Source organism: Lineus longissimus, chromosome 19, assembly GCF_910592395.1.
Source record: "Lineus longissimus chromosome 19, tnLinLong1.2, whole genome shotgun sequence".
Classification (NCBI taxonomy): domain Eukaryota; kingdom Metazoa; phylum Nemertea; class Pilidiophora; order Heteronemertea; family Lineidae; genus Lineus; species Lineus longissimus.
Genome location: NC_088326.1, coordinates 7,527,019 through 7,552,579, shown reverse-complemented (window position 1 = coordinate 7,552,579; position 25,561 = coordinate 7,527,019). Strand labels below are relative to the sequence as shown.

Sequence of the window (25,561 nt, the reverse complement as noted above, 5' to 3'; positions counted from 1 at the left end):
TTGGCAGCCCTACCAAAAAGGTTCCAAATCCCAGGATAATCACGTAAAGAAGACATAATTCTCATGTGATGTCATGTCAAAATGACGTCATAAAGATGTGATCCATGTAACCACCCATATTTTAACTGGTTAGGAAGACGTCGTTTTCACGTGAAACCCATGTGAATAAATGACGTGAAATGAAAACGATGAGCAAAACCCTGTGACTATCACATGATATCACCACGTGATCATTACGTGATGGTAGTTCAGAATTTCACATGAATATCATGTGATTTTCACGAGTCATTGTTGTCAGGGGACGACTGACGCTACGGTATTGCATAGACTCCCCTACGGTAAGCCAAAAACAAGGGGCCGGTGGCGTACTGCCAAATAAAAGAAAGCGTGTTACACATGTCATGTCTGACTCGGAGGAGGAGAACAATGAAATCGGGGGGAACAGGTTAAGGGTCTGGTGGATCTCTGTGAGTCGGAGGACAAACAGGACTGTGAAGATCATGAGCACCTCTTGATTTTGCCAACAGAACATAGTCCGTGGGCTAGAAGGGCCCACCATAATCCCCCCCCCCACTATTCTCCGAACCTATATTGTTCTGTTGACTTCAATATCAAGCATGTTAACATTGAAAATACTGGGACTCGCTACAGGATTTAGGGTGTTGTTTTTAAGTTGCGACGCCAACTTTTTGGGGTAGGGGAAATATAATTGACAATAACTTCATTGAAATTCATTATATATTTACATATTATACCTTAAAATGTTCGTATTGACGAGTTCTTTAAAATGACATGATGAATATGCAAATCAGTTGAAAATTGAGGTCACCAGAGGTCAAAAGGTCACGAAAAAACGACCTTGCCTAAAATCTGGCATATGTTGATACGACAGGGTCCCAACAGCTGGGAAATTATAAAATGTCACCTTCTAGACTTGGAATGCATTAAATTGATATCTTCACATGATTTCAACACAAATCTATTCAAGGAAAATTATTATGGAGTGATTTGTAGGTAAAGAAAACAGGGGTTGGTTGAAAATGACGCAAAAATGAGAGTTTTCCGGAGAGGAAAATAGTGATTCAATATCTTCTCCAAATTCAGCACTTTTTCTCAATTTCAGTGGTTATATTTCTATATCCTTAAGGCCTTTAATATATTTTATGCTGGAATGTTTCAATCAGTAGGTCAATGGGTCAGCTGAGGTCATGATGTCAATCATCGGCCATAGTAAGTACAAATATTCATGTGTATTAACACACACGTTATAGATATCATCACTTAAAACAATCAGTTTCTGCATGAGGAAAACATTTTACCTTGTTTGCTTTCTAGCTGATTTAATTGGATTAGATAGTGCTGGCATCTCTCAAACAGGTTTTCAACTATTCCTAAGACAAGATGCCCAAGAAAAGGTCAAGGTCAAGTAGTGAAAGAACACAGCCGAAATCCCAGAAGTCAAGCTGTTGTATCATACACATGGCGGACTCTAATATGACTTATTTTACATACCTCATTGAACTTGACGATCCGGGGGAAAGATTTCAGTATATTTGTGATGTACGAAACAAACGTCTTGATCAACCTATTGATAGTGCACATCGAATGGAGGCAGTGTGTGACCAGAAACCGCCAGACTTTGGTGAAATCCATGGTTATCATAGGGACAGCTATCAGCGTTTCACAATGAACTTGAGTCGGTTAAAACCTGCTGCGGAAACAGATGGTTCAAATAAACGGAGACAATCTGCGCGCACCTCTTCCAAAACAGAAGGAGTGACTTTCGAGCTGAAGTGCATATTTTGCGATCAGTTTGGGCGAAAGAAGGTCAAGAAAGGAAATGCATGGACCACAGAGGGACTTTCGAATTTTGAATTTGGTGGGGGCGCAGCCATTTTACAGCTAGCAGAAGAGCGAGGTGATGAGATTGTTGCACGGCGTGTCCGTGGATTTAATCTATTTGCTAGAGAAGCTATGTACCACATGACATGCCGTGGGAGCTATACTGTTCCCTCAGCCTGGCAAAGCAAAGATGCCGAAGCAAAGGAACACAGAAGACAGCTTGAAGAGGCCCATAATACATGTTTTACAAGGGTTTGTGAGTTCATAGATCAGAAAGTGCTGCTTTGCAAGCAGGTTGTGAAAGTGACACAATTACGTGACTTGTACATTCAGTATTTGTCGGAGACACCATTCGCTAATCCGAATTATAAAGCACAGACACTAAAATCTCGATTGATGCGTCATGAAATATACAGTCAGAAAATCTCATGCGTTAGCCTTGACAGAACAGGAGGTAAATTTCAGTCAGTTCTTGTATTTAACAATGACACCAGTCTTTCAGAAGCAGTAAAGAATGGGTATTTGCTAGGTTGCTTTGACACATTACGGGATGTTGGAGTTTTCTTACGCAACGTGATTAAAGACGCATTTCAGAAGGCCAACGATCTCCCTTGGCCTCCCACAGCCTCGTACTTACAGACTGTTGATGACCCCATTGCAGAAGAAGTACAGAAATTTCTTCGAATTTTGATCTGTGGCCAAGGTGTATTCTCGTTATCAGAAAAGACAGAACGTTTGGTGTCTTCGAATGGCCAGGATCTGTGTCGGGCTGCAACAGGTGGCCAGCGGAAATTACCAAAGCACATTCCTGTGTTCATGACATTGCGTCATCTATTCAGAAGTTCTCAGTTAACCACTCTGATGAATCGTCTTGGACATGCTGAGAGTTACAGCTTTTCCCTCGAACATGAGACGGCATTGGCAAATGCACTGGAAGAGGCATCAAGCGTTCTTACACCACAAATAATTCTGAATCCATCAGCACCATTACTGTTTCACAGTGACTTTGATAACTTCGATCAATATGTAAATGATCTTTCTGGTAGTGGGTCTGTTCACACATCGCATGGCTTTATGCTGCAGAACATCCCATCCATCTCCACTGACTCTGACATAATGACTGATCAACAAGCGATCCAAACTGTTCCCAAAACAGGTTCACGCTCGCTTAGGTCATGCTCAGATGATAGCCTTACCCCATGTTTCATCAATCAAAGGGACAGTCCAGTTATGAAAATTGTTCGTCTCTCACAGGAAACAGATGAAGACGCCATGTCCCGGGCCCTGGATATCAACTCTTCTTGGTGCATCTTTCGCCTGCACAGCAGTGAAAGTGGGCAGGTTGTCCCTGCTTGGGCTGGATTTATATCAGAAAATGGTAAGGTACCAAATCGGCTGACAACAATCGATTACTACCCTGTTATAAACCATGTGATTACCGATAACGCTACTGTCCAAGAGTGTTGGAGGGTTTCAAGAGAGGCATCCAAGTAAGCCGGCCAACTTTATGCAATCACCACATTCAATTTGGGAGTCTGCATGAAGGCTTATCCAAGCATGTGGAAGAGCCCTGAATATTATGCTGACCATATATAGTACTCATAGGGACATTTCGTTTGGCTTGCGCATATCTAAAGATGATTGGAAAGAAGATGAACAGATCTGGATTTGCTAAAGTGTTACTGGAGTCTGGATTGATGTCCAGCGGTTCAATGGAAGGAGTGATGTCAGGGAAGAACTACGCTCGATCGGTGCATTGCCACAAGACAATGGCAGAAGCCATTGAAAGATGCATACTAGATAGGTATTATTCAGTGGATGGTGGGGCATCTGATGGTATCCAGCTGAGGTATGGTGTTCCTCAGGGATCGGTCCTTGGACCAGTGTTATTTACAATTTACACCATGCCTCTGAGCGATGTTGTCAGGTACCATCAGATTCCATTTCAATTGTATGCTGATGACAATCAGCTTGTACACTCCTTTCCGGCAGGCAATTCCACTCTTGGTACAAAAACGGTTGCTTCAACAGAGAGTTGCATTACTGACATTAAGGGCTGGCTGCATGACAACAAGCTATCATTGAATGCTCCAACAAGAGGCCCAAGGGCCTGGCGCTCAGCTGAAATGGATAGGTGAAGGCACGGGCCAAGTGTGTGTCGGTACCGTTATTATGAGGCAACGTGAAGCTATAATGTCTAGCACGCAGAAGTGCTGGTGCGAAAGACCTTCTTGCCATATCAGTGCATGCTGAAGTACTGAGTTGACGTCACCCTGCTATTATGACGTAAAGTCATTTCTATTGCCGTTGCAGTAGTGGGGTGTGTGATGACGTCAAGGAGTTGTGTAGTGACGTCAAAGAGTGGAGTCCTTGTCTTCATGCAGCGTAGGTGGAACTAATAACATAGTGGATGCAGCCAAATGATTGGGACGGTCTTTTTTGTATGTGAAGAAAAGAAGATAAAGAGTTGGTTAACAAAATGAACTTTACTGGTGCGGCAGATATTTGATGCCTTTCGGCAGATATTTGAAGCGCCTTGCGGCAGATATTTGTTGCCTTGCGGCAGATATTTGATAACGCTCTCCGGGAATGGAAAGCAGTAAAACGAGTAAGCACACCTTACTCTGAATGTGGGAACAGCAAGTGCTTTCCTGGACTTGAAATGTGCCATCGACTCCTCTTGCAATAACCAACAACAGTTAATCTGTAAAAAAAAAGAAGAGAAATTAACACCGACTGAATAAAAAAGGGTGACATAGACGGGGAAATGTACACCACCAGATACAGTATGTGCTTGATCAGGCATCGGTCAGATGATATCCTGAACAAGGCATCTATGGAAGCAAATCCAGAAAGAGACTTAACCTTCGAAGGGCACACTTATTACTCAGTGAAAAGTCAGTCCTGTGGGCTGTTTTCCAATCCAAAATAAAAGTGTAACATCTTTAAATTAGTCTCACAGACTGAACCATAACACTCAACAGCCAACCGTGCCCACATGATGTGAGCCGAGAGCTGGGCTTAAAGATGAGCGAGTGGTGTACTACATTTTGAAAATTGTCTATCGTCTACGACATGTGACAGAACAGGATCTAGTGGACTTAATGATGAGGTACTATCAAATAAGGTGTCCATCAAATGAATCATGAGGACCTGTTGAGTTATACTCTAAGCCTGCTATCCTATAGGGCTAGGCTATCGTTTTTGTCTTTTTTACAGCCTACAGTACAGCCATGCACAGCGCAGTGTACAGACAGTACAGGATTGCAAACCAAAAACATGGATCAGGGTTCGGAGAGCGCGATCGCTGCTGGGAACCTTTTGGTCGCTCGTGGGACCCGCTTTGATGATCGCCGCCCAGACCCTCATGTGACCAATTCTCCATTTAAGATGCTGCTACTGCGCATGCATTATCTATGTGTGGAGCATGGTCAGGCGGTGCATCAACATGACGGCAATCTTATTTGAATATTCTATTAATAGATAAATTTAACCTTTTCGTGGTATTTACGCGCTCAACTTGGCCAGGGTGAGATCGGGTGAGATGGATCGAGTTGCGCGACTGGGTCTTTGTCAGTGGGCGGGGGGCGCCGGGATCTGTGGTTTCTTGTGATCTTGAGCTGTTATTATTATGAACTAACATGTAGACTACTATCTTCACTGTACTGCTGACACCAGGTTACTAGTATTATCGTGCTTGCCCTCTTGTAGTATTGAAATTTTCTCTGAAATCTACGGTGGCTGGGAAAGGACATCGAAAAAAAAAATTCTCGGCGGGACGACTTATTAAGTCGGGGGGACGACTTATTATGTCGGGGGGGGGGGGGACGACTTATTATCTCGGGGGACGACTTAGTAAGTCGGGGGGACGACTTAGTATGTCGGGGGGGACGACTTATTATCTCGGGGGGACGACTTAGTAAGTCGGGGGGACGACTTATTATCTCGGGGGGACGACTTATTAAGTCGGGGGGGACGACTTATTAAGTCGGGGGGACGACGAATTATGACAGCGAGGGCGATGCCTGGCTGTGACTCGCTCATCTCTCTCACCGTGTAGACAACTTGGCAGAGCAGCCAAGACTGATTTGGCCTGGCTGTGACTGTCTCATCTCTCTCGCCATATCAATAACTAGGCAGTGCGGCGAAGACTGATGCGGCCTAGCTGTGACTGTCTCATCACTCTCATCATGTTGTCAACACGGTGGAGCAGCCAGGACTGATTTGGCCTAGCTGTGACTTCCTAATCTCTCTCATCATGTTGTCAACACGGTGGAGCAGCCAGGACTGATTCGGCCTGGCTGTGACTTCCTCATCTCTCTCACCATGTTGACAACTTGGCAGAGCAGCCAAGACTGATTTGGCCTGGCTGTGACTGTCTCATCTCTCTCACTATAATTATTGTCAACTACGTTGTAAACATAATGCTCAAAATTAATTCATGAAAAAGGCAGTAGGGCAATATTATTATTAAGTTGTCAAATGGTGAGAGATATGAGGAAGTCACAGCCAGGCCAAATCAGTCTTGGCTGCTCTGCCAAGTTGTCTACATGGTGAGAGAGATGAGACAGTCACAGCCAGTGTGTCTCCTTAAGGATAACAGTGATTACTGCCAATTATCTATCAAGACTATTCAGATAACCAAGTTGATCGCTGCTGGGGACCCTCAGTGTGTCTTCTTAAGGATAACAGTGATTACTGCCAATTATCTATCAAGACTATCCAGATAACCAAGTTGATCGCTGCTGGGGCCCCTCAGTGCGTCTCCTCTATGACAACAGCAATTATTACCAATTCTCTATCAAGACTATTCAGATAACCAATTTGATCGCTGCTGGGGACCCTCAGTGTGTCTCCTCTATCATAACAGTTTTATTGCCATGAATAAATCACTACTGCTCAGAAAACCAAGTTGATCGCTGCTGGGGCCTCTCAGTGTGTCTCCCTAAGGATAAAAGTGATTACTGCCAATTATCTATCAAGACTATTCAGATAACCAAGTTGATCGCTGCTGGGGACCCTCAATGTGTCTCCTTAAGGATAACAACGATTACTGCCAATTATCTATCAAGACTATCCAAGTTGATCGCTGCTGGGGACCCTCAGTGTGTCTCCTTAAGGATAACAACGATTACTGCCAATTATCTATCAAGACTATTCAGATAACCAAGTTGATCGCTGCTGGGGACCCTCAGTGTGTCTCCTTAAGGATAGCAGTGATTACGGCCAATTATCTATCAAGACTACTCCGATAACGAAGTTGATCGCTGCTGGGGACCCTCATTGTGTCTCCTGAAGGATAACAGTGATTACTGCCAATTATCTGTCAAGACTACTCCGATAACCAAGTTGATCGCTGCTGGGGACCCTCATTGTGTCTCCTGAAGGATAACAGTGATTACTGCCAATTATCCATCAAGACTACTCCGATAACCAAGTTGATCGCTGCTGGGGACCCTCAGTGTGTCTCCTTAAGGATAACAATGATTACTGCCAATTATCTATCAAGACTATCCAGATAACCAAGTTGATCGCTGCTGGGGACCCTCAGTGTGTCTCCTTAAGGATAGCAGTGATTACTGCCAATTATCTATCAAGACTACTCCAATAACCAAGTTGATCGCTGCTGGGGACCCTCATTGTGTCTCCTGAAGGATAACAGGATAGCAGTGATTACTGCCAATTATCTATCAAGACTATCCAGATAACCAAGTTGATCGCTGCTGGGGACCCTCAGTGTGTCTCCTTAAGGATAGCAGTGATTACTGCCAATTATCTATCAAGACTACTCCGATAACCAAGTTGATCGCTGCTGGGGACCCTTATTGTGTCTTCCCACAGATAAGAGTGATTATTGCCATTAATCAATCCCTACTGCTCCGTTAATAAAGTGTGATCGCTGCTGGGAACCGTAAGCATGTCTCCTCTCTCATAACAGTTTTTATTGGCATGATTCAATCACTACTGCTCAGATAACCAAGTTGATCGCTGCTGGGGTCCCTCAGTGCGTCTCCTCTATGACAACAGCAATTATTACCAATTATCTATCAAGACTATTCAGATAACCAATTTGATCGCTGCTGGGGACCCTCAGCGTGTCTCCTCTCTCATAACAGTTTTATTGCCATGAATAAATCACTACTACTCAGATCACCAAGTTGATCGCTGCTGGGGCCTCTCAGTGCGTCTCCTTAAGGATAACAACGATTACTGCCAATTATCTATCAAGACTATTCAGATAACCAAGTTGATCGCTGCTGGGGACCCTCAGTGTGTCTCCTTAAGGATAACAACGATTACTGCCAATTATCTATCAAGACTATCCAGATAACCAAGTTGATCGCTGCTGGGGACCCTCAGTGTGTCTCCTTAAGGATAACAGTGATTACTACCAATTATCTATCAAGACTATCCAGATAACCAAGTTGATCGCTGCTGGGGACCCTCAGTGTGTCTCCTTAAGGATAACAGTGATTGCTTTCAGAGCCGTAGAAGATCTGCCACTCGTACGGTTTTCTTATTGGAACCCTCAGCGTGTATCCGCTAAGATAGCAGTGATTACCGGTACAGTGAAATACGTCATCCGAACAGCAAAGACGAAGCAAAAACTCTAGGTACTGTCAAATGTGAAAAAAAATTATTGTACAAGAAAAGTTACATAATTAATAGCACAGTACAAGAAACTTTACATACACGGACATGTAATAATGCGTAAAGTACCGACATGATAGTTGATTGTGACGACTACAGATACATCAATGCGGGGGGGAAAAGCCCATAATTCGTTATAAACCCTCAAAGAAGCCTTGGCAAACCCATACCATAGATAAAAATCCTCTGGTTGTGACATTGTCCTCAACCGCTCAAGGTGAGACCTTTCCCAAACACACCAAACCCCTCACCTGCAGTGCCATCTGTACGAAAGGTGATGAACTAACTAAGTATTTACTTGCAGTTGCACAGCTGTCACAAAAGTACAGACAGTACATCATAATACAGTGTACATAGTTACATGAATATTACAAGATAAACGACATAATCAATCAATCCTAGGCCTATACGCTTCGGATAACAAAGTTGATCTCAACATTTTTCCTCGAACTTATTAATGAACAGTGATTGTTGCCAATAATCAATCAATAGTAACAAGGTTGATCACTATTAGTATTAGGCCTAAATATGACCTGTCAAATCACATTAATATATAATTTGCCGGGATAAATCACATTAAAATATAATTTGCCGGGATAAAATTTGCTAAATAGTAAAATCACGACATGGGTATTGATCTTATTAGGGCCTACAGTGTGATGCCTATGTCTGTAGATTAAACAGTTCCGAGCGGACAAAAACATATTTATTATATGATATTAGTATCCACAATTACGGATCACAAACGCTTATCATTTATCGTATAAATCTATACTCAAATATATCTATAGCCCCCATATTCCCTGGTCCTCCCCCACTGCTTTTCGGTCAACGGCCATGATACCATCATCCTAACTATAACCCCCACCCCACCCTGGCTTTGACCTCCACGGCGCCTTCCCCCATATTATGATATTAGTATCCATCAACCACGGATCACGCACGCTTATCATTTATCGTACAAGTTTATACTCAAATACACAGGGAAAGCATTAAATATGCAGGTCGACCGTCGCCATCTATTAACACGCGGGTCACGTGAGGGTCTGGGCGGCGATCATCAAAGTGGGTCCCACGAGCGACCAAAAGGTTCCCAGTAGCGATCGCGCTCTCCGAATGCATATGAAAACATGAGCATTGCTGCGTAACGAAACTGCCGTGGAATTCAGACTACGATGTCATAATGTGACTTTTAAAATAATTGTTGTCACGGCCAATGACCAGACAGGGAGAAAACAAACGTAAATGGCGAGATTTGTTGCAAAATTGCCAACCACAACAACTCAGGGACCGTAGCCAAAATGGCCGACGGCAAATTCTCCGGTCGCTAGCGCAGTCCAAGCATCAATTTTACCAACTTTGGGTGCAAGCTTGGTCATCAAAGTTACAGAACTGTTAGAAATACATCTAAACAACATATATATACAGTTAAAAGTGCATAAAAATCCCGTTTCAACCTCCGGGCGCTACCTTTTTTTCTCCGCCAGACTCCGGGCCCTACCGGTCGTTATTTAGTGCGACCGCCACCAGAGTGTTTATCAAGATCTTTCGCCGTTTTAATTGCGCGTTTTAGGCAGATTAATCAATTATTACATGCATGCATTATATATCACCGAAATGATAATTGTGTAGGCTATTTGAAAATAAGTTCAGATATTATTTTCGATCTTTGAATTGAATTTAGGCGAGTGATTTTTGACACCCGGTCGACATATCAGGACTTGCAAAATTCACGCGAGATCGCTTGCATCATCGGCACGTTTGAAAACCGAATTTCACAAATTCCACAAATATTTATCACATACCATATGTATCACCACAAAGGTAACTCTCTAGACTATTTGAAACCAAGTTCAGATACTTATTTTCACAAAAATTCGAAGCTATGCAAGCGATTTTTCAGTGGTAGAGATCGACGGAAACAAATTTCTCGCTCTAAAATGACATGAGACGAGCACCAACTTTCGCTAATTTGTGCACAAAATTTCCGCAATATTATAAAAAACTATTGATAAATCTGAATTATATAGACTCTTTTCAGTAGATAAACAAATTTCAGGTACATGGTCATGTTGATTAAAAGAGTATCAACCGATTGAACATGAGAAAGTTCACTCACCTTCATTGAAGCAGCGACTACCGCCATTTTTAAATGGTGGCATCTCTTCTATCGATCGGCCAATCAGCGGCACTGCTTGCAAAAAGTTGAGCCACCGCCAAATTTGAAATCGCCAAAATTCAGTCAATGTGCCTGCAGCGCAAACTGGTGGTGAAAACTATATTAATTCCATTAAAAGTAAAAAATGAAAAAATATTTAAAAATATTCAGCCACATTTGAAAACAATATTTGCTCTGTGGACCGAGGTAAAAAGGGAAAGAAATCTAAACGCGAAATGACCTCATTCTCTTAATACAGGTCGGATCGCGCTGATTTTTCGTTTTTTGAGTTCACCTTGGGCAACTCCTAATTTAGCACCGTCAACGAAGTGGCTAGGCCTTCCCGGTCAGAAATGTCCAATTTTGTCCACAGATGGGTCCCTGGATGGATGGATGGATTGCAGGACGGACACCATTTGAACAGCTATTCTACTAGCTCCGCTGACTTTGTCAGCTGAGCTAAAAACAGATTTTGTGAGCATTGTATCCTCACGGAGGGTTGGTTCTGTCAATAAGATTGATGTTGACGGTGTAGCAATCCCGAGCTCTGACTCCGTCAGGGACCTGGGGGTTTGTTTTGACAAACATATGAGTATGCGTGAACATGTTAAGAATGTATGTAGGGCAGCGTACTTCAGCTTGCACAAGATTGGGCGGATCAGGAAGTACTTGGACCGCAAAAGCACTGAGCGCCTCGTACATGCCTTTATATCTTCAAAGCTTGATGTAAACAATGGTCTTCTCTATGGACTCCCAGATGATGTTACAGCACCAATGCAGAAAGTGCAAAACTCAGCAGCAAGACTGATATGTGGCATTAAAAAGCGCGACCACATCACGCCAACTTTTCGGGAATTACATTGGCTCCCAGTCAAGTGCAGGATTCAATTTAAAAATCTCTTGACCTGCTTCAAGGCCAGATGTGGTGTTGCGCCCGCATATCTGTCTTGTCTGCTGCATAATCAGACCAGAGCGCGTCAGACCAGGTCGTCCTCCTCAGAGCTTCTCATTGTCCCACGCTCAAAATCACGTTATGGGGACCGAAGCTTCTCCGTGGCTGCCCCAAAACTTTAGAATAATTTACCATCTGAAATAAGATCAATCCCAACCATCAATTCATTCAAGACCGCTTTAAAATCCTGGCTTTTCAAAAAACACTACGGTATTTAGTAGGAGGTTTTTTTTCCCGCGCTTTGAGCTGGGCGACCTGGAAAGGCGCGTTATAAATATTAAATTGTATTGTATTGTATTGTATGAAGGAACTGACTGTTCTTGGTGAATTGCATCCAGAATCCATGGCTAAGGTTGAAACCTTCTTAGGTAACACGGAAGAAGTATCTCTAGTGACAGTAATGAATGATCCATACTTTTCGGCATATCTTAGAGACTATAGTTGCTTTCGACAAGGGGTGGCCAGTGGAGCATTGGGCAAAACTGCCCAGTTCTGGCTAAGTTATGCAGACCATGTTTGGCTCATGTTGTCCCTTCTGCAGGCTGTAAAGACAAATAACTATGACTTGTATGGAGCCTGCCTGTGTAGAATGGCTGACTTTTTCTTCAGCTACGTTGGGCAAAATTATGCACGGTACCTCACATACTTCTCCTTGTTTTTGGCTAACATTGAGGAAACTCATCATGGTGCCACTGATTTGCTTAGGTTGGGGGCAATAAGCGTTGCCAGATCGTTTTGTCTACAGCACACAAGTTCCCTGGAACAGACAATTGAAGAAACCTTCATGCAGCATGCAAAATCGCGTGCTGGTCCTGGGTGTAGGGGCGCTGGTGTGTCTGGTTTACTGAACAATTACGAGGCCTGCCGCCGCTGGGCACGCACAGCCCACGAGAGGTCAAAGTACATGGAAGTTTTGCTCCAAATGGCGGACATGTCTGAGGAATCAAGAGGGAATAGACATCGTGATGCCAGGCCAACCTAGATTAAAAAGCGCGAGGATGATACTACGTAAGTAATTCAGGCCTTTGAAACCTTCTTGAATCCATTCAAACTGGAAGGGGAAGATGAACTTTATCGCATTGCATCTGGTGCTGCTGCACCCCCAGACATTGCATCGGATGTCTTAAAGGCAGAATCAGTCGGCAGAGCGGCGAAGGAGTCATTCATAGAAAATAGTCTGAAGAAGAACGACAGTTTCTTTGAACCGATTCCGAAGAAAAGGCTTAAAACCTCGGCAGACATGGCAAAGACAGCAGTGGTGAAAACATCTACCAACAGAGAGGTTCAATACAAGCAACAATCTAACGTGGCGTTTCAGTTATTGGTGAAGTCCCAACAACAACGGGAGAAAATTGAAATGCCAGTTGAACTTCTGAAGTATCCACTGATGCCTTTGCCGTCATCCAAAGGGACTGCAGATGTTGCTCTTCTAAAAACCGAGAGCAAGGGATTCGCATACTTTACAAAGGGAGCGGAGGATGCTGATAGACCAGTTCATCCTCAACATTGAAGATGGGAATGCTACGTTCTACACAATGAAGGAAGTACCGGGAACTTCAGACAAATCAGTGTGAAGATATTTGACATTACCACAGCAGGGAAGTCTAATGTCTTATTCAGTACCGACAGGTACAAGGAACACTCCATCAAATCGTTAGAAAGAGCAAAACGTGGTAGTGGAGAGGAACGCTTGATAAAGGGTGAAAACACGCGACGTCCAGAGAAATGGAAAGATTTCCTGAGCAACGATTCAAATAAACAGCATTTGGTGAGATTGATCCTCAAAGTCTGGAGCAGCAGTCATTTCTGCGGCAAGCTGTAGAATAAAACGGTTATAGCAGTTTGTGATGAAAAGGCCTACTTGTTATCGCCTGATGGAGATGCTGTATCTGCAACCGAGATACCGATGCTGCAGTCAGATCAAGAGGAAACTGACACTATGGTCATTCTGTACTGCAATTACGCTGTGCAACAAAAGTTTGACTATGTTCGAGTTCGGTCCCCTGACAGCGACATCTTCTTCATTCTGATGTACTATGCACCGAATCTGAACATTACAATTCTCTTCGACACTGGTTCAGGAAATAGAAGAAGGCTACTGGACGTAACAAAATTGGCTCGTGACTTCCTACCAGCATACTGTAATGCGCTACTTGCCCTGCACGCCTTTACCAGATGCGACACCACCAGTGCCTTTAAGGGGATAGGGAAGGTCAAACCAATCAAACTGCTTCAAAAGACACCCCGTTTCCAGGGTGTTTTTGTTTCTCTCGGGGAATCATGGCAGGTCTCTGATTAACTGTTTCTTCAGTTAGAGGAGTTCACCTGCCTCATGTACAAACAAGCCTATAGGCGAATATGGGTCGTCGCGTTGATGCCAGAACGTCCCCAAAGTTTGGAAATGTTGTTCTTAATTCCTCCTGGTTGGGGTACCTATGGCTTGATCAAATGAATATTAATGTGGATAACTGGAAAATATTATACTCTAATGCCCAGTAAACGATTAGAGATATTTGTCAACATGAAATTTTTGGTGAAATCGCAACAAATAAAAAACTCGATGTATAGTAATCATATGTTTTCATTTGAACTTCAAACATATTTAAATGATATTAAATCAGTGAAACACAGGGCTTGTATCACAAAATTAATGCTGGAAGCCCATTGTCTAAGAATCAAAACTGGGAGACACTGTAGTCTAAGAAAGTGTGAGGTTTGCAAGTCAGGGGAGGTTGAGGATGATTTTCACTTCCTTGCGGTGTGCCCTAAATATGCGTCAAAACAGCAAAACTCATTGCAGTTGTAATAGAAGTGATCTCCATTTTCTGTCTCTGTCGGATCTGACTACAATTTTTCTGAAAAATCCTTCACCTCCCTCTGCTGCGATTATCAACGAGTTCTTTAAACTGCGTAACTCTATATTGTCCTGATTTCCATTATTATGTTTTTGTCTTTAAATATTTGTGATCTTATTTTGTATACCCTGTAACTTTATATTGTATATTTTGTAATTATTTTATGTAACCGTTGGCCCCTAGTGGGCGTTTTATAGTCTGGGCTCCTGACCTCACTCTCGCTGTCGTAGGTCAGGCAATAACAAAAATCTATAAATAGAACAATAGCTTAAACCACCATTTCCACAAAAATTCTTATGCCTAATTTTTTTTAATATTATAAACAACCTATCCTGCAAAAACCAACGCAATCGGTCAAGGTTTAGCGTCCCAAATCGTACTTTTGCGAAAATGACAATATCGCTAAAAGTGACGTCATTATATGGGGAAACCCCTTTGTCTGAAACATAAAATAACCGTAATCGCGCATTTTAAGAGTAATTCCGGTATTTCTACAGTGTAGAATGATGTGTTCAATAATAGTGCATAATCCTAGGACAGATACAGCGCTCAATTCGACCGTAAAACGATAATTGGCTCGGGAAATTACAACAATGGCTGAATCTAAAAATAACACTCCTCTTTTCTGCCGTGTTATTTGTAGACGGTTGTTGTTACCTGACCCGTTCCTAAACCCTACCAAAAGCCCGGAGATCGAGGTCAGAGAACCAGACTATTTAGCGTTTTAGAGTAATAAAGAATTTGAATTTGAATTTGAATTTTTCCACCGCTGTACCTTATTATTATCATAATTATGCCCACGTGATTAGCTGCTCGGTATTGACGAGCAAGTGACAGTCCTCATTTGCATGTACATTAATGTCATTATTATGGCTGACGCGATCCTGTAAAGTTGTGCGTAATTTCTAATTTCTCGGCAAATACTTGATTGATTTCGTTGAAATTTGAGAGTATTACAGATTAGATTACTGCTTACATTGGGTCTTCGTAGTTTCTTCATACATCATCGATAAAGACACGTAGCTTTGTGAAGAAACTCACCATACTGCTCGCTGGCCAGCACAACATTCCTGCATGCTACGTACACACGCTCATCAATTTTGAGCTCCCAATTAATAATTTTATTCATTTCGCATTTTACATGAGACGAAAGACTTAATGAACAAGATAACGAACTTTAATGAAAACTTAAGTTTTATTACAATAGGACAAATACTGGCAACGCAATTTGCATTTCAATTCAACAACTGCCGAGCATCCTAGGGCTAAAACTATCTTCATTCATAGTCGCTAAACGGACCTGAAACAAATCGATTCAGCGTCTACACTTTTACTCCGATTTGTCTCAAAATTGGTGACAAAGAGGCTGAATGTACTGCAAACAATTCCTCGGAACCAAATTTTAAAAAAAATGATTTTAAAGATATTTTTTAGTGTAAAATGCCCGTTGCTAGGCATGGTTGCTAGGCACATGCTGCCACAAACATAATGACAGAACCTGACAATAAGGGTCTGCTCTCGCGACGACCAACAGAAGTCTGGGAAGGTGCACGGAGTCAATGAACTTCTTTGTGCAATGTTGAGCGAAAGATGTGGCGGCACTGTCCAGGAACTCAAACACAATTAAAACGTTGACTTGACAACCATGCCACCCCAAAGAGTGTGTCTTCGGGGGTAGTTGATAAAGCTTGGAATCAGTGAAACCTTGGAACCAGTGATAAACCTTGGAATCAGTCCTAAAAATGCATAAAAACATGAAATAATGCCATTCGAACCTAACGTGGTTACGAATCAACATTTGGAGCTTATTCTTACATGATCAGATCGGAATTTTATGGTAATTTAGAAATCTGTCGCATATCCGATTCAATAGTCTATATTTTAGAACAACTCAGTTGTACCTCGCCTCCAGTGTACAGTACTGATCTCCCAAATATGGGAAGACACGCCCACCACACACCCATAATATGAACCAATAGCGCTCCGCTTATAAATACGCCACCACCACGCGGGGCCTATTTGAACTACGGATCGGTCTGTTCATACAGGGTGATACAGAGAAAATTGGGGGCCTGTCATGCATTATGCATGGATAAGGTTGACGACTATGTCTAGGCCTAATTGTCTATGATTGACTGATATTTTATAACAAACGATGAATAAAAGAAGCCTAGTCATGTATGTTTATTACCGAAGTTTGCGGATGAAAATTTCCTTCGCCGTGAGCGATTTCTTACATCTTCCAGTACGCATCGAGGGATGCAGAGATCTTTGTGACGTCACCAGTTCTAAGCGGTTTTTTTATTCACGTGTGTGTTTGTCCTATGATCTCGTGCATCTAGTACCGAGCATAATACTTTATCGTCTATGGAATACAAAACAATCATAAAAACTAATTTTTGCTTCCATTGAAGAGAAATAAAATATTTTAACGACCACAGCGCATTGCCAATTGATGACGTCATCCTCCACATTAAAAATGTTGGCTTCTGAACTAACTGGCAAATTGCTATCAATAAAGTCAGCTGGGACGAGACTGCCAGTTGGGAGGGTATAAATCGTAAAAGGAACGCACCCGATTTCCCGCGCTATTTGCACAGTGATTCCATGGTTTACATTGAATATTCCAAGGTTTATCAGTGTTTCCAAGGTTTCACTGATTCCAAGCTTTATCAACTACCGTCTTCGGGAACATATCAACCGTGTAAATTATCAGGTAGCAATATGGAAACGTGCCCACGTTCAGAACCCTGAAGTCCCTTCCCCCACAGAAGACAATGGATGGCTGATTGTTGGAGACCGCATTGAACCCAAGTGGTATGAAGGAGATGCTCTCCCCCCAAGACTGGCAGACATCCTAGACCGAGAAGAAGCTGGTCCAGATGACGCCAGTGAAAGTGAATGCAGCAGTGAGAGTGATGAGGATTTTGAGTCTGAGAATGAGAGTGACAATGACTGAGAGCACGAAATAGGCCGGTTTGCTAAATTTCGGAGAAGCACAGCGCTGTGAAGGACCAGATTTCACGAAGACGCATCTGTCAGTTTCACTGACGGTCGCCAGATATCAGAGCTGTCGCATTTCATTTCCGGCCCGAACTATTTCATTGGCTTTGAAGCAGACGATTCCATGGTACCGTAAGGTGCTGCCATCTTCTCTGAACTTTGTAATCAAACTGAACGAACAAGATGGCTGATTAGCTGGTCGTTTTCAGTGTAAGCTCATCGAAAAGCATCAATTTCTTGCAATCTTGTGCCAATTTTTTCCTTCCAAAATGTGTACCGGAATTAGAAATAATCCTTATGTTACAATATATCTAGTGGTTTTATGGTTAGGTGATCGGAAAAATCCGAATGATACGATTTTATTTAGGGTACCCATGATTTCAAATCTGGGATTTCATGAACATTGATCAATGTCTGCGAAGTTTAGATGGATGATCAAAACATGATACACCTTTTTCTATTTATTGAGCATGCCCATTGCACCCTTTCCGTTAAAATGGCGGCTTTTTAAATAGGGTTTCTGCTGTATGTTATTGATGATAAGATTGAATAAACCTTTCGTTTATGATGGCAGGCAAAGTGTTGGCATATCTGCATCTGAAATGTATACCATAAACACCCAGTCAAATGTGCATAAGCAACCATCTGTGGACAATTACAAGACTTTTCTTCATGACCTTGATGACCTTGAAAGTCACACAGTGTAGGCCTTGCTCTAATGCATCTTTCATGTACATGCACTGAAGTGTGCATGATATGAGGCCTGCATATCGTATGCATATTGTATGCATAGGTCTAGGCCCTTACATCTTACAGCATACACATGCAGCCCAGTATGTAGGCATCCAGGGGGGGGGGAGAACTAGAAAGGGATATAACCGGTCCCTGAACGAAAACAGCCGGCAAAGGGTATGAAAACAGCGGGCACACGCGGAAGATCTTAAACCCCCATTATCAGGGTACCAGAAAAACACCCACCGACCGACCTTTTGTCTGGCCTCATGTGGTGAAGATTGTATTGCGTAATCTCAATCTAACAACAAACAGGATGACCGATTGTTTGATTTAGATCATAGGAAGTTGTACTGTGGGGGCCGACCCCCCTGGCCCTTTTCCTTTCTTGACGGTTGAAATGCTTCAAGTATCACAGTGAGAGTCATCAGTTCTACTATTATCAGTGAAGATATTTTACAGTTAGGACCAGTGAAGATGAAGTCACAGTGGTCTGGAGCTAGAGATTTAAGTCTGCTACACAATCTGCTTCGAGGGGGGGACAATATTATGACTTAGACTTAGTATAATACTAGGCCTTGCCAGAATGTGCTGAATATGTTGACACTTGTTTAAGTTTTTGTGTTCTTTAGTTGCGTTGATTGACTTTGCATAGCAACCGCGACGTAGCGTGTATCGCACTGTAGTCAGCTGTGTGTATTTGAGCATGTTAGAAGAGCCGCGAGAGTTTGCTATGCGTAAATGATTTTGGTTCCGTAAATTATCATTCAATGTGCTTAAAATCATATGTATGAAATAAAGTCGATAATATACTTTCATATCATATTTGGTTTGATGAATTATTCCGCTCGTAGCAGTTACAATCGCAAGCTGAACTTGCGTCATCGGTTTGTTTACATCTCGAAGACGCCATTTTCAACGATCCGGTCCCGTAGAACCGGGATGTCCCGCACACCAAATTTCGATTGAAAATGCGAGGGGCTCCTGATGTACCAATAGAGATGAAATCTTCCATCCAATCAGAATAAGGTATGACATTAACTCCGGCGCAATTGCGAAAATGATCGGCTGCTCGAAAGCGGAGCAATAATGATGTGAACAAAATGTTAAAAAAATCTATTAAATCTTGCGAGAGACTCAAACGCAGTTACCTGCCATCAAAATAGAGATTCCATATTTTAAAATGACACCCTGATCATAAAAATTGGTAAAGATTTACCCCCTCGATTAACTGGATGAAATATCCCTTCCGCACAAATTCTAAGTCCTAACTATTGAGCATTCCCGAACATTCCCAATGACGTCACGCTCCATGACGATGTGTTGTCACATGATCTCTAGCGACGCGCTGATTGGCAGTGACGTCGTAAATTTCTATATTTAGCACCTCGTGGCCACTTCGTTGCATGACATGTGCTCATGTTGACAAGTTAATTGGGTTTCGTTTTCATTGCGTTTGAGGGCGGGAAATTCAATTTATGAGATGGTTCTACTTTTTAAACCATTAATTCAATTCTCCACACCTTTGATGCTTTTGATGAATCTTTTAGAGGGTTCTTAGTGTTACAATTAAATGATTTCCAAATGCCATCTATGAAATGAATTGAGTATTGACCCTTTCTGAGCCAATACCAGATGTGATTAACCCACTATTTATTAAAACATTACTTGATCATATTTACTGGTATGGTGTACAATATTTTCATTATCACTTCTCCTAGTGTGCATTAAATAAGTTGAGCATTAATTGACCCTTTCTGGGCCAATATGTAATTAATGTAGGAGAACATTACTATATAATTAGAATGATTCTTGAAATAAAACTGGATCACTTGCCCTTTGGTTACACCATCTTGTACCAGCTTAGGCAGGTTAACATGATGGCAGTTGGGCTTCAGGTTCAGCTTGTGAGATTGCCTTACATAAGGAGGCTAGTCTCTCCATTGACTTGGTTCAATGGATAGATTCCCAGGTCATAATTGTGGCAGTGGAATTCCAGGCTGTATCCGGTGATCCATTTAACTAAGGGAAATGAGTGAAAACAAGCTCAGTGCTTATATTGTTTAACTTTAATAAACAGTTTACCTATTACCTTTCAGACTTCCATTTGTGTTCTGTTGATGGTTGCTGAGAAAATGGAAAAGACCTACCTCGGAGCTCATACTGAGGCTGCAAAGATCACCATTGAGGATCTTCATAGCAGTGACCTTCAGCCTATGGATCTTGACCACTTCACTATGGGGCTTTTATTTGAACTATACAAGTATGTTAAAGTGAAGGGTTTACTCACAAAAGTATTCATTAAGTGGTTTGAGAAACTTTGTCCTTTGGCCAACAGAGGCCAGGCAGACTTAGAGAAAGTGCGGAAAAGGGTAGATCTTTTATTTCAAAAAAGGAAAACTTTGCTCAGTAAAAAGCAGAAAGAAAAAGCAAATGAACTAGATGATACATTCTTTGATTTCCGGACTGTCAGGAAAGTAGATGTTTATGTTGATGCAGGTGGTGGTGATGATGGTCTGGACAATCATTCACAGCCAGACATCGAGGAAGTTTCCTTTGTATCCGATGTTAACACGGTTGATGTAGGGGAAGTACAACTGCCAGATATAACACACAGAGCCGTCAGAGGTCATGGACATACGGAGCTAGAACCAATGAAGCAAAAAAATGAACTGACCTTTGAAATAATTCAAAAGCAACGCAGAATTCGTACACTAGAAACAAAAATATCAACACTAAAGGAGGACTACAACAAAATAAAGAAAATAGTGGGTCACTTCAATCCTCGGAATGTAAGAAAAAGAGACAAGTTAGCGAAAACTAGGGCTGAACAGTTTAAGATAACCTCTAAAGAACTTCGTGAAAAAGATGATGAAATTGCAGGACTCACTGTAAAGTTAGAGCAACTGACAGAAGACGGGGCCCTTGCTCATCAGCAGTTTTTAAATGACCAAATAAATGCTGTAGGACAGTTGAAAAACAAACTAATCAAAGCACGTAAATCCAGAAACCATTTCAAACGGAAGGTAGCAATATTGAAATCAAACAGAACATTGGGCCTACACAGCACAGAAACTAACACACAACTGAAAAAAAAATTGAAGGAAAAAGATGATCAGATAATGTACCTTGAATCAGTCCACGATCCTGAGCACGAGACATTTCCTGACTAGAAGGATAAGTCTGGTTGTTACAGTGAAAATGTTCGAATGTGTGTAATGGAGTTGACTGGCTTAGAGGTGGCAAATGACAAAGTACCACAGGTTATCATCTGTGTGAGCCAATACATTGCAGGTCGACACCTTCAAAAAGCTGATGTCCCAAATCCTTCTACTGTACGAGCCATATCAGATGAAGGTCAATATGTAGCCAAACGCTTTATTGCGGAGCAGCTCAAGGAGAGTACGAATTGGGGTTTGTGCAAAGATGGAACGACTCGTAAAAAAAGGAAAATTTTGGACACTTCCATCACTCTGAGTTCCGGAGATATCATTAGCCTTGGTTTTACCAGAGTGGCCCACGAGACAGGCGAGGCTATTGCTGGTACCTCAAAGGACGCTTTAACGGAAATAGCTGAAATGCAGGCACATGATGACACTGGTCTGACATCAGAATCCTTTATTGAGGAGCATGGACTAAAAAAACTTAGCTATTTCATGAGTGACAGAGCCGCTAATGAGAAAAAGAGCAATAGACTTCTTAATGAATGGAAGCAGGAGACATTACAAACGGATGAGGACCAGCAGACTGTCCACAGTTTTCACTGCAGTGTGCATGTGCTCTTGGGGTTTCATTCCAATACAGTTGCAGCACTGAAGCCTCTTGAAGCTGAAATTTCAGAAGAACTTGGTCATGGCCTTGGAATGAAAGGAAAGGACATGTTCAAAGACTGGAAATCCAAACCTGCGGTTGAGCGGATAGCACTGTCAGCATCCCAAATATTCGGGCCAGAGGGGGACTACCTTGGGTTGCGTGACAAATGGGAGGCACACTGTCAACATGAGAATATAAAATCCTGTATTGAAAGCTACAAGGACAACCGATTTAATGGACTATTCGCAGTAGCAGCACAAATTGTTGCCCATCGCTCAGACTTCATCAAGGTTTTGGAAGCTGTTGAAAAGCCTAACAAGAAACTTCAAGCCGTTCTTGCTGATCTGAAATGTGACATTATTGTGACGCTCCTCCACGCCCTTGGGATAATCTTTGTAAAAGTCACCAGGCCGTATTGGATTCTCACTGGCACTAAGAAAGGAGAGAGTGTGAAATATCTTGAACTTTATAAGGTGATTCAGCCCTTGAGAAATTTGCTTCACAGATGTTCTACGGACCCTTCAGTGCTACTAGGTGATGCGAATCTTCTTGACTCTCTCCCAGTTGAACAGGATTTTCTGTTTGACAGAGTTTTCAAAGTGCCTGAGGGACAGCACGACCTTGTGTGTAGAGTACTGAAATTGATCTGTGCTGCATTCGTGAAGACCATCGATAAACAGTTAGCAGACTTTCTACCGGAAGGATTGTATGGTTCTGAACCCTCAGAGATAGATCTACAGCGGACATCATTTGCTCATGTCAATAACCTGGGATGTGAGCACCATTTTGGAGACTATGACTCGAGTATCAGGCGTCGCCCAAATGCTTCTCTGCACTACCACAGTAGTGTGGAAATCCTGAAAAGAAACAGATGTGCAATTAGAGTGTGGCTTAAAAATCTGTCAGAAAAACATAGGAAGAAAATCTGGAAAGCTGCAAGAAAACATGGCAAAAAACTTCGCGCAAAACACAAGGAACAAGAAACGTCTGTCAAAATTCAGATTCATGATGAACTGTTCAAAGCAAAGAAACTTGAGAAAAAAATTGCAAAGAGACTTGTAAAGAAGGCAGCAGCTACACGTGCACGAAAGAAAGGGACAACTGCTCAGAAACAGACACTTAATAAACAAACCAAGACTAAGACCAAGCGTACCAAGAGAGCAATTCAATGCCCAGAGCCACCAACTGAAGAATTCAAACTGAATCAATGGATTGCAGTAGCCTATGTAGAAAATTGGTATCCAGGTAAGTTGTCAGATTTACATTTAAGATATTTTTAGATGAATGTGAAGATAGTTAGATACACTGTACTAGTTTAGATGAAGACATTGAATTACAAGAAAACTGGTCTTGAGCTGACATTGATTTATTCTCGGATCCTATTCACTCAGTTGATGTTCAGATATCTCCTGCTTATCTTTTCAGGATGCATAGAAAAAGTCAGCTCCAAAGACGGTGTGACAGCCAACTTCTTGAAACCTGCAGGGAAGGTCGGAGAATTTGTAAGACCTGCAAACCCAGATATAGCTGACGTCATCCGAGCTGATGTTCTTGCAATAGGCTCCTCCTGCATACCAGAACCCACTGCAGGGGGAAGGAGGTGGAGGATCCCATTCCCAAGTGCATCTAAAATCCAGCAGGCATATATAGGCCTTAAGACCTACAGAAAGTGGTAGCTTTCTGTAGGTCATCATGTAGAGACAGATGAGAATTAATGATTGTAAGTTTTTGCTAGCAGTTCTCCGTGGCTCTTCTAATACACAAATGCGCTACAGCTGACAGTATTTTGAATTTCAGAGGATAGCCATCTTGTCTTTTACTTTGAGCAGTTAAAACAGCAAGAAGATCATTCTGCTTTAGAAATGCTTCAAAATGATATATCACACGCTATGGTTCCGGTCATTCTAAATTTTGGCATGAATCACTGAATCGGGTGTCCGGCGATGACGGCCATCTTGAATTTGTGATGGCAGCTATCTCTATTTTCATCCGGGGACGCGATAATAATAGTTTTATTCTCTCTCTTCATTTCATTAGCTTCGATTTGATATATTACATGCCTTGGTACCGGTTATTCCTGTGTTCGGTAGTATTGGCGGCCATTTTGAAATTTTGGCGGCCATTTTGGATTTATAAACTGTAACTGAAAATGGAAAATATGCGTCAGGGTCATGAACTATGTAAATATCACCCTAGGTTGTTTTTATTTTGTCAGGTGATTGTGTATGTTATCACTGTAAGTGGAATAAATGCTGATAACCATTAAAATTATGCGAATTAGCTCATAAAATATGCAAATTAAGTTCAAAACTGGCGTCCAATCAAAAAATGGTGTGCGGCATCATCTTCGGCACGGAAAAATACTATGGTGTGCCAACTTTCATATCACAAACATGTTCGGTAACAAAATCAGAACAGTTTTCCTATCATTTTCAAGAAAAATAGGTGCCATAGGCCCTTTCCACCTGTAATGCATTTTCCATTGTATTTACCTAAGGCCGCGAGTTCACAAACGGCCTTAACTGCCAAACTTGTGAACCCCATAACTTCGGTTCTAGTCGACCAAACCTCAAAATTTAAAAAGGAGAAGAATTCTCTCAATTTACTCTTTTTAGAAAAATTCCAATAATGAATGAATTATAAAGGCAAAATTTTGCCCTGTGGTTGCTACACCCATACTTGATTGTGTGATTTGAGATGACCTCGAAACCTGTCTCTTGTTGATGTTGTTCTTTTTTCAGGAAAGTAGGGGTGACACAACGGCCTGAGGAAATGGAACACCAGGGGAAAAGGAAACTTGTTTCCATACTAAGGAAAGGTTTGTTGAGTACTCTTCCATATTTGAAACATCCTCTGATTAGTCTTATTAAAGTATAATTATTTGTGCCCGTGTTTTCCATATTTAATATCACTTTAGAAACTGACTGGTTCATGTTCTTTGAAATATTATTTAATAAACTTATGCCAGTTAGGCATTATATGGTACAGGTGATGAATTGAAAGTACCAGCGGCACTACTAAAAAATATTTTAGCACTAGATTTTGTCAGGGTCTACATGTATTTTTCCACAATCATTTGGTAAGAGTTGCAGAGGCACTGCAATTAGCCTCCACCTTGGACTGGAATGGAGGCTGGAAAAAGTCTGGATTGGATATTTCTTTCTCTAGTCATTATACATTACTTTTCCATTTTTCAGACATTTTCCCATTACCAGCACCATCATGAGCAGAAGGAACTAGAAATGTTGCCTGCTCACATGACAGCGTTCAGCTTGTCAGATCCACGGATTCTAACTTGAGGTACAATATTTGGGACACGTGCCGCCTCAATTACAAAATGGTTAAAACCACTTTCAGACTAGAATGATATATGTTTTGCCGAAAAATATCTTTAGTTAGTAAATTGCTTCTTGGCACTATACAGACAGGGGTACTAGAAGTTTCTTTGATTTGATAATACCTAGTATGTATTGTAAATTCTGATTTTTATACACTTTCAGTTTCAGTGGTAGAAAGAAACGCTTTCCCATTGGCTAGAAACTCAAGTGTGCAGGA

General features: G+C 41.9%; 2 protein-coding genes and 1 long non-coding RNA gene across 3 annotated transcripts in view; 2 read left to right on the top strand and 1 right to left on the bottom strand.

Annotated features, from left to right (window-relative positions):
* The window catches only part of LOC135503452 (uncharacterized), a 188,558-nt gene that overhangs the window by 12,128 nt on the left and 150,869 nt on the right, over positions 1–25,561 (bottom strand). The window lies entirely within an intron of this gene.
* LOC135503356 (uncharacterized) overlaps positions 1–25,561 on the top strand; it is a 34,220-nt gene that overhangs the window by 5,003 nt on the left and 3,656 nt on the right. The window contains exons 2-3 of the long non-coding RNA XR_010449892.1: positions 24,748–24,824; positions 25,204–25,306. This is a non-coding gene — a long non-coding RNA (uncharacterized LOC135503356). The remainder of the gene's footprint in view (positions 1–24,747; positions 24,825–25,203; positions 25,307–25,561) is intronic.
* On the top strand, positions 20,074–23,682 carry LOC135503383 (uncharacterized). Its single transcript, XM_064796942.1, has 4 exons — positions 20,074–20,100; positions 20,293–21,190; positions 21,488–23,251; positions 23,432–23,682. The coding sequence occupies exons 1-4, from the start codon at positions 20,074–20,076 to the stop codon at positions 23,680–23,682; spliced, it is 2,940 nt and encodes a 979-aa protein (XP_064653012.1).